Below are 14574 nucleotides of genomic sequence, written 5' to 3'. Positions count from 1 at the left end.
GGAGGCATTATTAAACCTGGCAACCTCGGTGTTCTGTAACAGGGACCAAGAGGAACAGGCCAAAAGGGAAAAGCGAGATAAGAAAAAGGCTACAGCCTTAGTCATGGCCCTCAGACAGGCAGACCCTGGTGGCTCAGAGGCAACCAAAAGAGGAGCAAGCCAATTTCCTAGTAGGGCTTGTTATCAGTGTGGTTTGCAAGGACACTTTAAGGAAGATTGTCTAACCAGAAACAAACAGCCCCCTCGCCCATGTCCAATACGCCAAGGCAATCACTGGAAGGCACACTGCCCCAGAGGACGAAGGCCATCTGGGCCAGAAGCCCAGATGATTCAGCAACAGGCCTGAGGGTGGCCAGGGCAAGGGCCAGCTCATGCCATCACCCTCACAGAGCCCCAGGTAAGTCTGACCATTTAGGGCCAGGAAGTGGACTTCCTCCTGGACACTGGCACGGCCATCTCAGTTTTAATCTCCTGCCCCAGATGACTGTCCTCAAAGTCCGTTACTATTCGAGGAATCTTAGGACAGCCTGTAACCAGGTATTACTCTCACCTCCTCGGTTGCAATCAGGAGACTTTGCTCTTTTCACATGCCTTTCTTGTTATGCCCAAAAGTCCCACACCCTTATTAGGAAGGGACATATTAGCCAAAGCTGGGGCTATTATCTACATGAATATAAGGAATAAATTACCCATTTGTTGTCCCCTACTTGAAGAAGGAATCAACTCTGAAGTCTGGGCCTCAGAAGGACAATTCGGAAAGACAAAGAATGCCCATTCAATTCAAACCAGGCTAAAAGACCCCACCACTTTTCCTTATCAAAGGCAATGTCCCTTAAAACCTGAAGCTCACAAAAAATTACAGGATATTGTTAGACATTTAAAAGAGGAGAAGGAGCTTGAACATTCAGTACCCTGGAATATGTTTAACCAATGGATATCTGGGCTCCTCCCCTTTCTAGGCCCTGTGACAGCCATCCTATTATTACTCGTCTTTGGGCCTTGCATTTTTAACCTCCTTGTCAAATTTGTTTCCTCCAGGATCAAGGCCATCAAGCTACAAATGCTCTTACAAATGGAACCTCAAATGAGCTCAACTCACGGCTTCTACCGAGGACCCCTAGATCGACCTGCTGGTCCCTGACTGGCCTAAAATGTTCCCCTCTGGAGGACACAACAACTGCAGGACCCCTTCTTCGCCCCAACCAGCAGGAAGTAGCCAGAACGACTGCCGCCCAGTTCCCAATAGCAGTTGGGGTATCCTGTTTTAGACGGGGAACTCAGAGGAGGGGCTAGTTGGGCTTCCTGGGTCAAGTAGGGGCTCAGAAAGCTGTGAAACTCACTCATTTCCTGCATCAGAACTTACTTTGGTCCTGGATGGATAATATTGAAGATATATGGTTAAAATATTCCTAACACCAAAAAAAAAACAAGAAGAAGAAGACAGAAAGCCTTTCCCAGACAACAAAAGCTGAGAGTTTACGATCACCAGAACCATCTTATAAGAAATGTTAAAGGGAGTTCTTCAATCAGGAAGAAGAAACACTAATGTGCAAATGGAAAACATTTGAAGGTATAAAAATCACTGGTGAAATTAAAAACATGGACAACCCTAGAATACTCCAATAACGTAACTGTGGTGTGTGATAACTCCAGTATGAAGACTAAAAGACAAATCTAACAAAAACAATAATAGCTATAGCAACCTGTTAAGAGATAGGAAATACAAAAATATATAAATAAGTGGGGCGCAGTGGCTCACACCTGTAATCCCAGCACTTTGGGTAGCCAAGAAGAGTGGATCACTTGAGGTCAGGAGTTCGAGACCAGCCTGGCCAACATGGTGAAACCCCATCTCTATGAAGAATACAAAAATTAGCCTGGCATGGGGGTGGGTGCCTGTAACCCAGCTACTTGGGAGGCTGAGGCAGGAGAATCTCTGGAACCCAGGAGGAGAAGGTTGCAGTGAGTCAAGATCGCACCACTGCACTCCAGCCTGGGTAACAGAGCGAGACTCCATCTCAAAAAAACAAACAAAAAACCTCAAAAATATGTAAATAGAGACAATAAAAAGGCAAAATGGGGAGAAACAGTTAACATGTAGGGCATTTTGGTTTTTCCTTGTTTCTATTCCTTTCTTTGTGACCTAAGGTAAGTTGTCATCTCTTTAAAATAATCTGTTATATCTATAAAATGTAAGACTCATGGTAACTACAATGCAAAACCTATATTTACTAAAAAATAAAAAGCAAAAAAATAAAACATACTACCAGAGAAAATCACTTAACCACAAAGAAAGACAAGAAGAAAGGAACATAGGAGTTACAAAACAACCAGAAAACAAGCAACAAAATGGCAGCTGTAAGTCTTTACCTACCAATAACAACACTGAATGTCCATAGACTTAACTCGCCAATTAAAAGGCACAGAGTATAAAGAAACATGACCCAACTACATGCTGCCTACAAAAAACCCACTTCATCTATAAAGATACACATAGATTGAAAGTGAAGGAACGGAAAAGATATTCCATGCAACTAGAAGAAAAAAACAAACAAGAGTAGCTAGATTTATATTATATAAACTATAAGTTAATTCCACTACTGTGTATATATCCACAAGAAAAAAATGTCATTATATCAAAGAGATAGCTGCACTCTCATGTGTATTAATACACTATTCACAATAGCCAAAATATGGAATCAACCTAAGTGTACATCAATGATGAATGAATAAAGAAAATGTAATGTATATTCACAATGGAATATGATTCAGACAAAAATGAATGAAATACTCTCATTGCCACAAGATGGATGGAATTGGAGGTGATCATGTTAAGTAAAATAAGTCAAGCACAGAAAGACAAATATTATATGTTTTCATTCATATGTGGGAGCTAAAATATGCTGGTTTCATGAAGATAGAGAGTAAATTGATTGGTGGTTATCAAAGGCCAGAAGGGTAGCATGGAGAGTGGAAGAACAGAAGTTGATTAATGGGTACAAATATAAAATTCGGTAGAAGAAATAAGATCTAGTGTTTGACAGATCAGTAGGGTGATTATAGTTAACCATAATCTATCGTGCATTTCAAAATAACTAGAAAAAAATTATTCGAATGTTTCTAGCATAAAGAAAAGAACTATTTAAGGGATGGCTACCCCAATTACCTTGATTTGATCTTTATACATTACATGAATGTATCAAATTATCACACGTACACCAAAAATATGTACACTTATCAATAAAAAATAATTTTATGAGAGTGATTTGAACACAAGCAGCCTAGACCTAAGGCCACATTCTTTCTTAACGTCTATATTATTATAAATACTCTACCTGGTTATAAATAAAAGAATTATACCTGTTTAAAGAAACAATTGGATTTTTTAATGACCAGACGAGACTAACAAAAATGATCAAGTATACTTGATAAAGGACAATACAAAAATAAAACTGACCCCTACCTTGTATTATACACAGAAAAGTCAGTTCTAGGAGGATTGGGAATATAAATGTGAAAGTAAGATAATAAAATTTCTAAAAGATAACATAAAGGAATGTCTTCACGATCACAGAATAGGGAAAGTACAAAAAGCACTAACTACAAAGGAAGAGATTATTAAAATGGATTACATTAAAATTAAAACCTCTGGCCAAGTGTTGAGGCTCACACCTGTAATCCCAGCACTTTGGGACGCCAAGGTGGGTGGATCACAACATCAGGAGTTCGAGACCAGCCTGGCCAACATGGTGAAACTCTGTTTCTACCAAAAATACAAAAATTAGTGTGGTGGCACACGCCTGTAATCCCAGCTACTCGGGAGGCTGAGGCAGGAGAATTGCTTGAACCCAGGAGGCAGAGGTTGCAGTGAGCCAAGACTGTGCCACTGCACTCTAGCCTGTGCAACAGAGCAAGATTCCATTTAAAAAAAAAAAAAATTAAAACCTCTATTTATCAAAAAATACCAAAGAATGAAAGAGCAAGCCATAGAGTAGAAAGATTAGAAAGATATTTGCATGAAAAGATATTGGTAATAAATGTAACTGACAAAGGGCTTGTATCTAGAATATATAAAGAACTCCTATGACTCAATAAGAAAAAGACATACTCCAACAGCTAATAGGCAAAAGATCTGAACTCCTACTTCACAAAAAAATAACCAAATAGCCATTAAAAATATGAAATGATGTTTGACATTTTAGTCATCAGGAAAATGTAAATTTGAAACTGCAATGAGATACATCCATCAGAAAGACTAAAACTAAAGAAAACTAATAATACCATAAATAATACCATATGCGAAAATGGAGCAATTGAAAGCAGTCTGAAAAAGTGAAGGAAGCCTAGCACAAAAGACTTTTTTTTTTTGGTTTTTGGTTTTTTGGGTTTTCTTTGCAGGTTTTACAGTTTTATTTAAACATAAAGTATGCACATGAGGTAGCTACTCATTTTCTTCACTGCGCAGCCTGGCATTGGGGTTGGTGACTATGATGGCCAGCTGGGCAGCTCATTCCACAATGGCTTTGCGGTTCTTGGAGGAAACATCTCAGCACAGTAAGATTTGTTGTACATCAGCAGCACTTCCAGCTCCTTGACATTGTGGACCAGGAACTTCCAGAAGCCACTGGGCAGCATGTGCTTTGTTTTTTTTGTTGCTCCCACAACCAATGTTGGGCATCAAGATTGACCCTTGAACCTTCTATGAACCCCGTTGTCTATACCTCTGAGTTTCTGCCAGTTACACTTAATTCTGACATATCGGTCAGTCTGGTGCCGGATGAACTTCTTAGTTCTCTTTTTGATGATCTTGGGCTTCATAAGGGGTCTAAGGGTGGCCATGATGCCGAGGAGGAGATGGCTGCCACCTCTGTAGGCAGTGCCGAGAGAGGGGCTTTTTGTTTTTTGAGACTTTAATTTAAATTTTACTTTACACACACACACAAAAAAAACTTACAAAATACAAAGTAAAAATAATGAGAACAAAATAAATTTTCAGATACACAAAAATTGAAAAGTTCATACCAAAAGACTTCACTAAATGAACACTGAAAGATGAACTTCAGAAAAAATCAAAATGATCATGGACAGTAATGTAAAGATATAGAAAGATGAGGCCATGCAGATAGGTAGGAGCCAAATTATGTAAGTCCAGCATGCCAAGCCAAGGAATCAGAGGCTCCACAGGGATCCAGGGAGGTTCTAAATAGCAAAGTGATTTGATCAGTCCTGTTCATATTATTCTGCCCTTCCTCTTTCTGTGTTTGCTTCTTTAATTTTTCATTCATTTTCACTCCAATCTCACTGTGATCTATTCTTTAGAATTCTTTAGAATTTCTAGACCACTTTTTAAAGAAGGTGGAGTCTAGGTCTCCACTGGCCACTTTACTGTAGGTTAGACAACTGAAGTAGCAAATTAACTAGTATCCTCCATTTATGCAGTACTGTTTAAAAAATGAAAACGTTGGGCCAGGTGCGGTGGCTCCTGCCTGCAATTCCAGCACTTTGGGAAGCCGAGGCAAGCAGATCTCTTGAGGCCAGGAGTTCGAGACCAGCCTAGCCAACATGGTGACACTCCCTCTCTACTAAAAATACAAAAAGTAGCCAGGCGTGGTGGCAGGTGCCTGAAACCCAGCTACGAAGGACGCTGAGACATAAGAATCACTTGAACCTGGGAGGCAGAGGTTGCAGTAAGCTGAGAGCATACCACTGCCACTCTAGCCTGGGCAACACAGCAAGACCCTATCTCAAAAAAAAATTAAAAATTTAAAAATAAATAAGTTGTCTATGAGGCAGAGAGAGGTGAAGTTAAAAAATAAAAACACTAGATAGCAGATGAAGGAAACTGCTGGCAGGAAGAGCAAATCTATGTTTAATTTTGCCAATTTATCTTTTGCTGATATGGTTCCAGAAAAAAATCAATCAAATGTAAGGTACATAAGATGGTGTGATGTAAGATAAAAAATGTTCACGTCAACATATACACTACTTCATATTGTGAGGGACTAACAGAATAATTGGTTTCAATGTCTTTATTTTTTAAGAGATGGGGTCCACTTTGTTGTACTGAAGTGCAATGGTACAATCACAGCTCACTGTAGCCTCCAATCCCTGGGCTCCCAAATCCTCAGCCTCCCAAGAAGTTAGACTATAGGCACACACCACAACACCCAGCTTTCTTCTTTCTTTCACTTTTTTATTTTTTTGTAGAGAGAGGGTCTCACAATGTTGCCCAGGCTGGTCTCAAACTCCTGGCCTCAAGTGATCCTCCTGCCTCAGCCTCTCAGAGTGCTGAGATTATAGGTGTAAGCCACCATGCTCAGCCAACAGTTTAAATTTCTTAAACAAGATCAAACATTTAAAAGTTTACATCAATGAAAAACTAAAATATTTGCTTTATTTAAAATACCTGGAAGGTTTCCATTGTAGTCCACATCTTCTATGCTACAACCCCATTTAACGAGAAGTTGCAAGCAGCCAAGCCGTCCATGAAAAGCTGCATAATGTACAGGTCTCCATTCTCTCTTATCGGTCACACTGGGATCCTAGAGGTAACATTCACAAGGACTTAGTTTCTCCCTATTTTGTAGGGAAAACACTAAACCTAGCAGCTTAATTCTATAAATAAGAATTGGAGGCTGCTCTTAATACAAGAAGGCAAACACTTAACATAATAGAAAAATGCACTGCAACCACTAATTTGAATATATGAGCTAATAAAATACTAGTAAAATTTTATACAACAGGCTTTTCAAAAGAACGAGTCACATAAAATAGTTTTTAAAAAGGAACTTAACTAGTCATCTTACCAGTCAGATTCCTGACCAATAAAATGAAAGGGATAGATTGAATGATCAAATACTATCATTGAGAATATAAACAGAATTAATAAAAAATATTTAATAAGTTTTCACTCTTTCTCAAACTATAGAAACACCAGCTCTCACCACAATGTCTTCAATATATGTAGTTCTCTTCTTCTATGTTATTTATTACAACTACTACAGATAAAATTAAATATTGCAATAAACAAAATTTCTGAAGAAATAAATCACTTTCTAAATCAGTATATGAAATAAGAGTTTCAAAACAAACACATAGGTAGACATACAAAAATTCATAAAGATTTACAATCACCTGGTTAAGATTTGTTTGAAGCTTCGTAATCTAACCAGTTAAACTCTGAACTGGCATGAAGAACCCAAAACCTCTCAAGTACTTTGTAATACTAAATTGTTTTTTGGGGGAGAAGAGAAGATTTGTCTGAATTATTGCTTCTATGTTTAAAGATAGAAAAGGTAGAGAGAAAAATTAAATTAGCTTCCCAAAGTCATATAAGAGATCTAAAAAGTCAGGAAGAGACAACTAGACTACCAAATGCTATTCCATCTATATTATCATACATTAGCATATATTAATAGGAGCCACTCACCACTCCACTTCGAAGCATTATTTGTAAAGTAAAAGAATGTCCGTGAGTTGCAGCAAGATGTAAAGGAGTGCATCCCCGGTCATCCTGGGCTGTCAGATTTGCTCCATTCATTATAAGAGCCTAAAAATAGAGAAATAGGAACGACTTTACATGAGTATAGATGTTAAACCATAAACGCAGATGCAGATTATACAAAGGCAATTTATTAATCTATAGCTAAATTATGTATGTTCTTACATGTGTGCTACAAGCAAATCGTAAGAAATTCTTAGCTACTACTAAGAAAATGTTTTGTTTTGTTTTGTTTTTTAAGATTATAGAAACTTCCTGTCTAATCAAGGCTTTTAACATGAACAGATTTCTCGAATAAAATGGAAAGTTTCCAGTACACTGAAACATAAATCCACAAGTCGCCTGGCAGGATAAAACAAAACCTGGCAGGATAAAACACCTGGCAGGATAAAACAAAACAGCAAGTTTANACGACTTTACATGAGTATAGATGTTAAACCATAAACGCAGATGCAGATTATACAAAGGCAATTTATTAATCTATAGCTAAATTATGTATGTTCTTACATGTGTGCTACAAGCAAATCGTAAGAAATTCTTAGCTACTACTAAGAAAATGTTTTGTTTTGTTTTGTTTTTTAAGATTATAGAAACTTCCTGTCTAATCAAGGCTTTTAACATGAACAGATTTCTCGAATAAAATGGAAAGTTTCCAGTACACTGAAACATAAATCCACAAGTCGCCTGGCAGGATAAAACAAAAACCTGGCAGGATAAAACACCTGGCAGGATAAAACAAAAACAGCAAGTTTACATGATCTCTGTAACAGCCATGGTCTCAAACTCAGATGCTTCCTCCATCTGCCAAGTGTGTTCTGGATACAGAGCACATCATGGCTTCTGGGGTCACACTCAGCTGAGGCTGTGGGTCCACAGAGCACTCATCTGGCTGGGCTATGGTGGTGGTGGCTCTACTCAAGAAGCAAACCCGTTAGTAGCACATTCAAACAGTATATGGAACATATTTTAAATATCAAAGTGAGAAACAAGAAGACAACATAATAATGTTATCAGAAAGGTGTTAGGAAGTAAGGACAGCTGTGTAAAGCTTGAGGCTGAAAAGCAGCTTGCCAGCTTCCTTTCTTTGGCTTCTTGGGTAGTGGGCGCCGGAACAGCAAGATGTGACGTTCTGGTTCATGGATCATATAATGGACCCATCCCTGACTCTGCTGAATGCCAAGATTCCTCCATTCAGATTCAGACATCAAATGGGTTTTACGGACCAGCTTGGCTATGTCCGTGGGCAGCATGACATGTCGATACTCAAACTCCTCATCGTCATATTTGTCTGAATAGTAAATTTGTTTGTGCAACATGATCACTCGGTTTGCTAGCCTTCAGCCCCATGCCGCCAAGCAACAACTCCCAGCAGCACGTGCTCCCACCCACTTTGGCCTCAAGAAAATGTTTTAACATTGCCTAGAAGACATTTATAATATTGGTTTTACATTTTGATTTGAGCATGTATATATAATTTATAAGACACATCTTTCATGAGCACAGATAGCCACTAAGTTAAATTCTTTAATTCTAACCTAATAAAACTGAAATTTAAATGTTCACTAATTCAAAAGCAGAATCCTTGGTTAACAGGTTTTTGGACTCAATAAAAGAATTAATTATTAAAGTGACGAGTTCTAAGCTCCAAATCAAGTTTCTAAGTACATCTAAAGAGGTCCCATCTGAATTTGCAATTGGCCCAGTTTCTATATATGGGTTATACCATATACAGAGTAATTGGCTTAAAAGAATTATTAGTCCCGGCCAGGAGCGGTTGCTCATGCCTGTAATCCTGACACTGTGGGAGGCCGAGGTGGAAGGATCACTTGAGCCCAGGAGTTTGAGACTCTTCTATACTTCACCATTCCTGTAATCTTTATCTCCAGCCCCCTTTTCAACCGCCTGGACCCTCTTCTACCTGGATGACCTACAGACACATTAAACTCAATGTATGCCAAATTGAAATCAACATCTGTCTTCCCAGTGTTCCTTGCTTTTCAGATTTCCCTATTCATTCCATCATAATTATGTTATTCTGACTCAAAATTTGAATTTTCACTACACTCTGTCAATGTTTGCTTTGCAAGATATCTTAGCTCATTTTCTTTCTTTCCTCTGCCACCACCTATTTTTACCCTCTCTGGTTCGTGATTACAGCAAAAAATCTCTAACTGACCTTTCTTGTCTTTAAACTCTTCCTTCATCCTAGTAATCCTGGACACATTTTGCTAGAATAATTCCCTGAAACACTGTTTTCATTATCTCATTCCCCTGTTAATGTCCATGTGGATGCTTACATGTATGTATAAATATATATATATAGACATATTCACACACACACACACGCACACACACATATAATGTATCATCAACTCTCTTTTCACAGCCAGATGCAGTGGCTCATGCCTGTAATCCCAGCATTTTGGGAGGGCAAGGCAGGAGGATCACTTGAGCCCTTGAGTTCAAGACCAGCCTAGGCAACATAGGGAGAAACCCCCGACAGACATCTCTACAAAAACAATTAGCCAGGCGTGGTGAAGCATGTTGGTGGTCTCAGCTACTTGGGAGGCTGAGATGGGAGGATCGCTTGGACCCGGCAGGTTGATGCTGCAGTGAGTCATGACCAAGGCACTGCACTCCAGCCAGAGCGACAGAGCAAGACCCTGTCTCAAAAAACAAAAACATAAACAAAACCTCTCTTTTCTTTCCAGGTAATCACAGGGTTGAGGAGGGGGAAAAAAACTATCTTTCTATAAAATGAATCCAAAATCTTCATTCTATTTCTGAGGCACTTTACAAAACTGGTCTACCCAAGCATGGTTCTTAACAGTCCACACCACAAATAATCTATACTCAGTCAAACTAACATAATGGTATATCCTCTGAACATAGCCCAATTTTCCAATTCAGAAGCTTCTTACAGGAGTATAGCATAGAGATTAACAGGACAAGTCTAGGTTCAAATCCTAGCTCTGTCACTTGCTTAGGCAAGGTACTTAACAGTCTGAATCTGTTTTGTAACCTATATAAAAGCGAACTCATAGAACTGTTTGTGTTGGATGAAATGACACATGAGAGACTGACTGACACACAATAAATCTTCAATGAATGACAATTATTATTTTTATTTGCTCCTAACGTATTGCCTGCCTCTATAATACTTCCTCATCACTTAATCTTTAAAATCAACCCACTCTTTTGGGCTTAACTGATGTTTTATTTCCTCCATTTATGATCCCTCTACCTCCTCCTAAATTATACAATTCTTCTCATCTGTATTTTTCACTAGAACTTTAATCATAGATTTTGCTTTGTATCGTTTTGCAACTCACTGAGTAGAGCTCCTGACCCTTCAAACAATCTCATGCTTCCTCCTGGCAGGAACTGTGATGTGGATTGGCTGTGTCCCCCCTCAAATCTCATTTGAATTGTAGTTCCCATAACCTCCACATGTCATGGGAGGGACACGGTGGGAGGTAACTGAATCAGGGGTGGTTACCCCCATGCTGTTCTCATGATAGTGACTGAGTTCTCACGAGATCTGATGGTCTTATAAGAAGCTTTTCCCCCTTTGCTCCGCAATTCTCTCTTCCTGCCATCCTGTGAAGGACGTGTTTGCTTCCCCTTCCACCATGATTGTAAGTTTCCTGAGGCATTCCCAGCCATGTGGAACTGTGAGTTAACTAAACTTTTTTTCTTTATAAATTACCCAGTCTCGGGTATTTCTTCATAGCAGTGTGAGAATGGACTAATACCAACTGTTTGCTTATATGACTCTGTATTCCTCCAAATTCCAGTCTATTTCAAAACACTGAATAAATTACTCTAATATACCAGATCCCACCATATATTAAAGTGTCACCCTGGTCAGGCAATACATTAAATACGAAATTTTAGGCATGGCCAAATGTCTTAGTCTGTTTAGACTACTATAACAAAATATCACAAACCAGGGAGCATATAAACAACAAAAATTTATTTCTCACAGTTCTGGAGGCTGGAAAGTCCAAGATTAAGGTGCTGGCAGATTCTGTCTGGTGAGGGCTCATTCTGCATGGATAGTGCCTTCTCACAGCATCCTCATATGGTGGAAGAGGCTAGTGAGCTAGCTCTCTGAGGTCTCTTGCATAAGGACATTAATCTCATTTATGAGGGCAAACCCCTCATGACCTAATAACCTCCCAAAAGGCCTCACCTCTTAACACCATCACCTTGGGGTTAAGATTTCAACATATTTATTTTGGAGGACACAAACATTCAGACCACAGCAGCAAGGTATAAAGGAGATAATCTGGTCATGACTGTGAGATCTCACAAAACAACCCAGATAGCCAACTACATCAGAGATAAAAGGATTTCTGGTTGCATACCATTTATTTAAGTGGATAGCTGGTATCAGAATATCTGAGTTGTGGAATCCAGTAAGTTATTGTTTAGAACATAAAACTAAATCTATTGAGTCAAATAATTAGAATAATAGCAATAGCCCAATAGAACTATGTTAAAGTAATTGAGCTTACTGAAAAAAAGTAATAAGGTATTATTACCTGTACACAAGCATCCTGACCCCTGATTGCAGCTATGTGAGATGCTGCCCAACCTCTCGTTGTTACGTGTGTGATATCAGCTCCATGCCAGAGCAGCCAATGAAGACACTAAGAAAATAACCATGTTAACAAGTGATAAGGTGGATGTTTTTAACATTTTTATCTTTTAAATTTGGTCTGTTATCATAAAATAACAGACTGTAGGGCAAGAAGTATCATAAGTGAATGAGAGATCCATGTATAAGAAAAACAAAAGCACAAGCACAGTGACACGGCAACCAACATTTGGCCTCACTGTGGGTAAACGATAGAGACTAGTGGGAACCGTGGCAAACTGGAGACCATATTTCTTGTCTGTAAGGTGGAGACACTACCAATTACAGTCAGTGGTTGCTATGAGTGAAATGCGTATCCAATGTTTGTAAATATTCTGTTTGACCAATACTGTGCAGGCCAAAGAAAACAGATCTAAGAATCAAATTCACTCAAAGGCTACCAGTTTTCAATCTTGAACATAGATCTTTAAATGGGTCCAGAGATTTTGCATCGGAGCAAACATTGTTATTCTAGTGATTCTAAAAAACAAATTGTTTTAAAAAAAAAAGAGAGAGAAGTCAAATATATCTTTTAAGATTTTTAAAAATTAATCTAAATCTCAATATAATACAGTACTTAAAGGTCTGTACCACATACAGTGTTACTGTCTTTGTATAATCAAGTTTGTATATTCTACCACCTTTCTTTTTAAAAGAATTGATCATATCATTGGGATACGTTGTCATAGAAGTCATAATCATATTATTTGATAAAAAAGCTTATCAAGTAAATATCATTTGCCTATCACAGAGACTAATGACAATAAAATATAAAAAAACCTCAATCTCAATAATTATCATAGTAAGTCATTCATTTATTCAACAATATTTATGGAAAGACTATTATGTGCATTGTTCAGGTACTAGAGAATAAAGCCACTGTCAACATTCATGTACTGGTTTTACATTTGTCTTGGGTGATTATATAGAAGTGAGATTGCTAGGACATAAAATAAGTATATATTCAACTTTATTGTAAAAACTGCCAAACTGTTCTCTAACATGGCTATACCTCTTTACATTCCCACCAGCAATGTATGGGAGTTCCAGTTTCTTGATATCCTTGTAAACACTTTGTATTGTCATTTTTTTCAGGTTTTGTTTTTTCTGCTATTCTTACAGGGATGCACTGGCATCTCATTGTGGTTTTAATTTGCATTTGCCTAATGGCTAATGATGTTGAACATCTATTCGTATGTTTAATTGCCATCCATATGTACTCTTTAAGAAAGTGTCAATTGAAGTCTTTTGCCCATTAAAATTTCTTTCTCTTACTGCTGAGTTCTGAGAGTTCCTTATATAATCTGGTTACAAGTTCTTAGGTACATGATTTGTAAAGGTTTTCTTCTCTATTTTTCTCTATAAGTTTTATAAGTTTTACATTTATCTACAATCTGTTTTGAGTAAATTTTTGCATACGGTACCAAGTATGGCTCAAGTTTCATTTTCTTTATTTTTTTAATTTTAGATTCAGAGGGTACATGTGCTAAGTTCGTTCATTTCATGGATATATTGCATGATGCTGAGGTTTGGGCTTCTATTGAGCCCATCTCCCAAATAGTGACCAGGTTACCAAACAGGTAGTTTTTCAACCCTTGCCTCCTTTCCTGTCTACTTTGTCTACAGTGTCTATTGTTCCCATCTCTTTGTCCATGTGTACCCAATATTTAGGTCCCACATATAAGTGAAAATATGTGGTTTTTGGTTTTCTGTTTCTGTGTTAATTCACTTAGGATAAAAGGTTCATTTTCTTACATATGAATATGTGTAATTGTGCCAACATCATTTAATGAAAATATATCTGCTCTCCACTGAATTACATTTGCATCTTTGTTAAAAATCAATTGACCGGCCGGGCACAGTGGTTCACATCTGTAATCTCAGCATTTTGAGAGGCTGTGGCAGGTGGATCATTTAAGGTCAGGAGTTCAAGACCACCCTGGCCAACATGGTGAAACCATGTCTCTACTAAAAATACAAAAATTAGACAGGCATGGTGGCAGGCACCTGTAGTACCAGCTACTCAGAAGGCTGAGGCAGGAGAATCACTTGAACCCAGGAGGCAGAGGTTGCAGTGAGCCAAGACCATGCCACTGTACTCCAGCCTGGGCAATAGAACCAGACTCTGTCTCGAAAAGAGAAAAGAGGCCGGGCGCGGTGGCTCAAGCCTGTAATCCCAGCACTTTGGGAGGCCGAGACGGGCGGACCACGAGGTCAGGAGATCGAGACCATCCTGGCTAACACTGTGAAACCCCGTCTCTACTAAAAATACAAAAAAAAAACCTAGCTGGGCGAGGTGGCGGGCGCCTGTAGTCCCAGCTACTCCGGAGGCTGAGGCAGGAGAATGGCGTAAAACCCGGGAGGCGGAGCTTGCAGTGAGCTGAGATCCGGCCACTGCACTCCAGCCCGGGCGACAGAGCAAGACTCCGTC

The 14574-nt window shown here is 38.7% G+C and overlaps 1 protein-coding gene and 1 pseudogene across 3 annotated transcripts in view; both read right to left on the bottom strand.

The window, feature by feature from the left end:
• Window positions 1-2648: 2648 nt before the first annotated feature.
• Window positions 2649-14574, bottom strand: part of ANKRD42 (ankyrin repeat domain 42) — a 20953-nt gene continuing 9027 nt past the window's right edge. Inside the window, exons 3-6 of one of the 2 annotated variants that reach the window (XM_017875220.1) lie at window positions 12049-12156; window positions 7430-7549; window positions 6407-6542; window positions 2649-5199 (exon numbers count right to left, since the gene is read on the bottom strand). In XM_017875220.1, the coding sequence (XP_017730709.1) occupies window positions 5060-5199; window positions 6407-6542; window positions 7430-7549; window positions 12049-12156 (504 nt within the window). In that variant the 3' untranslated portion in view covers window positions 2649-5059. The remainder of the gene's footprint in view (window positions 5200-6406; window positions 6543-7429; window positions 7550-12048; window positions 12157-14574) is intronic. The other variant, XM_017875219.1, reaches the window with a different exon arrangement.
• On the bottom strand, window positions 8165-8817 carry LOC108531658 (cyclin-dependent kinases regulatory subunit 1 pseudogene; annotated as a pseudogene). Its single transcript, XR_001886235.1, has one exon. The product of XR_001886235.1 is annotated as a cyclin-dependent kinases regulatory subunit 1 pseudogene (transcript).

This window comes from Rhinopithecus bieti, unplaced genomic scaffold (assembly GCF_001698545.2).
Source record: "Rhinopithecus bieti isolate Rb0 unplaced genomic scaffold, ASM169854v2 scaffold_9667, whole genome shotgun sequence".
NCBI lineage: Eukaryota > Metazoa > Chordata > Mammalia > Primates > Cercopithecidae > Rhinopithecus > Rhinopithecus bieti.
The sequence above is the reverse complement of the archived record's forward strand: the minus strand, read 5'-3'. Positions and strand labels throughout refer to the sequence as shown.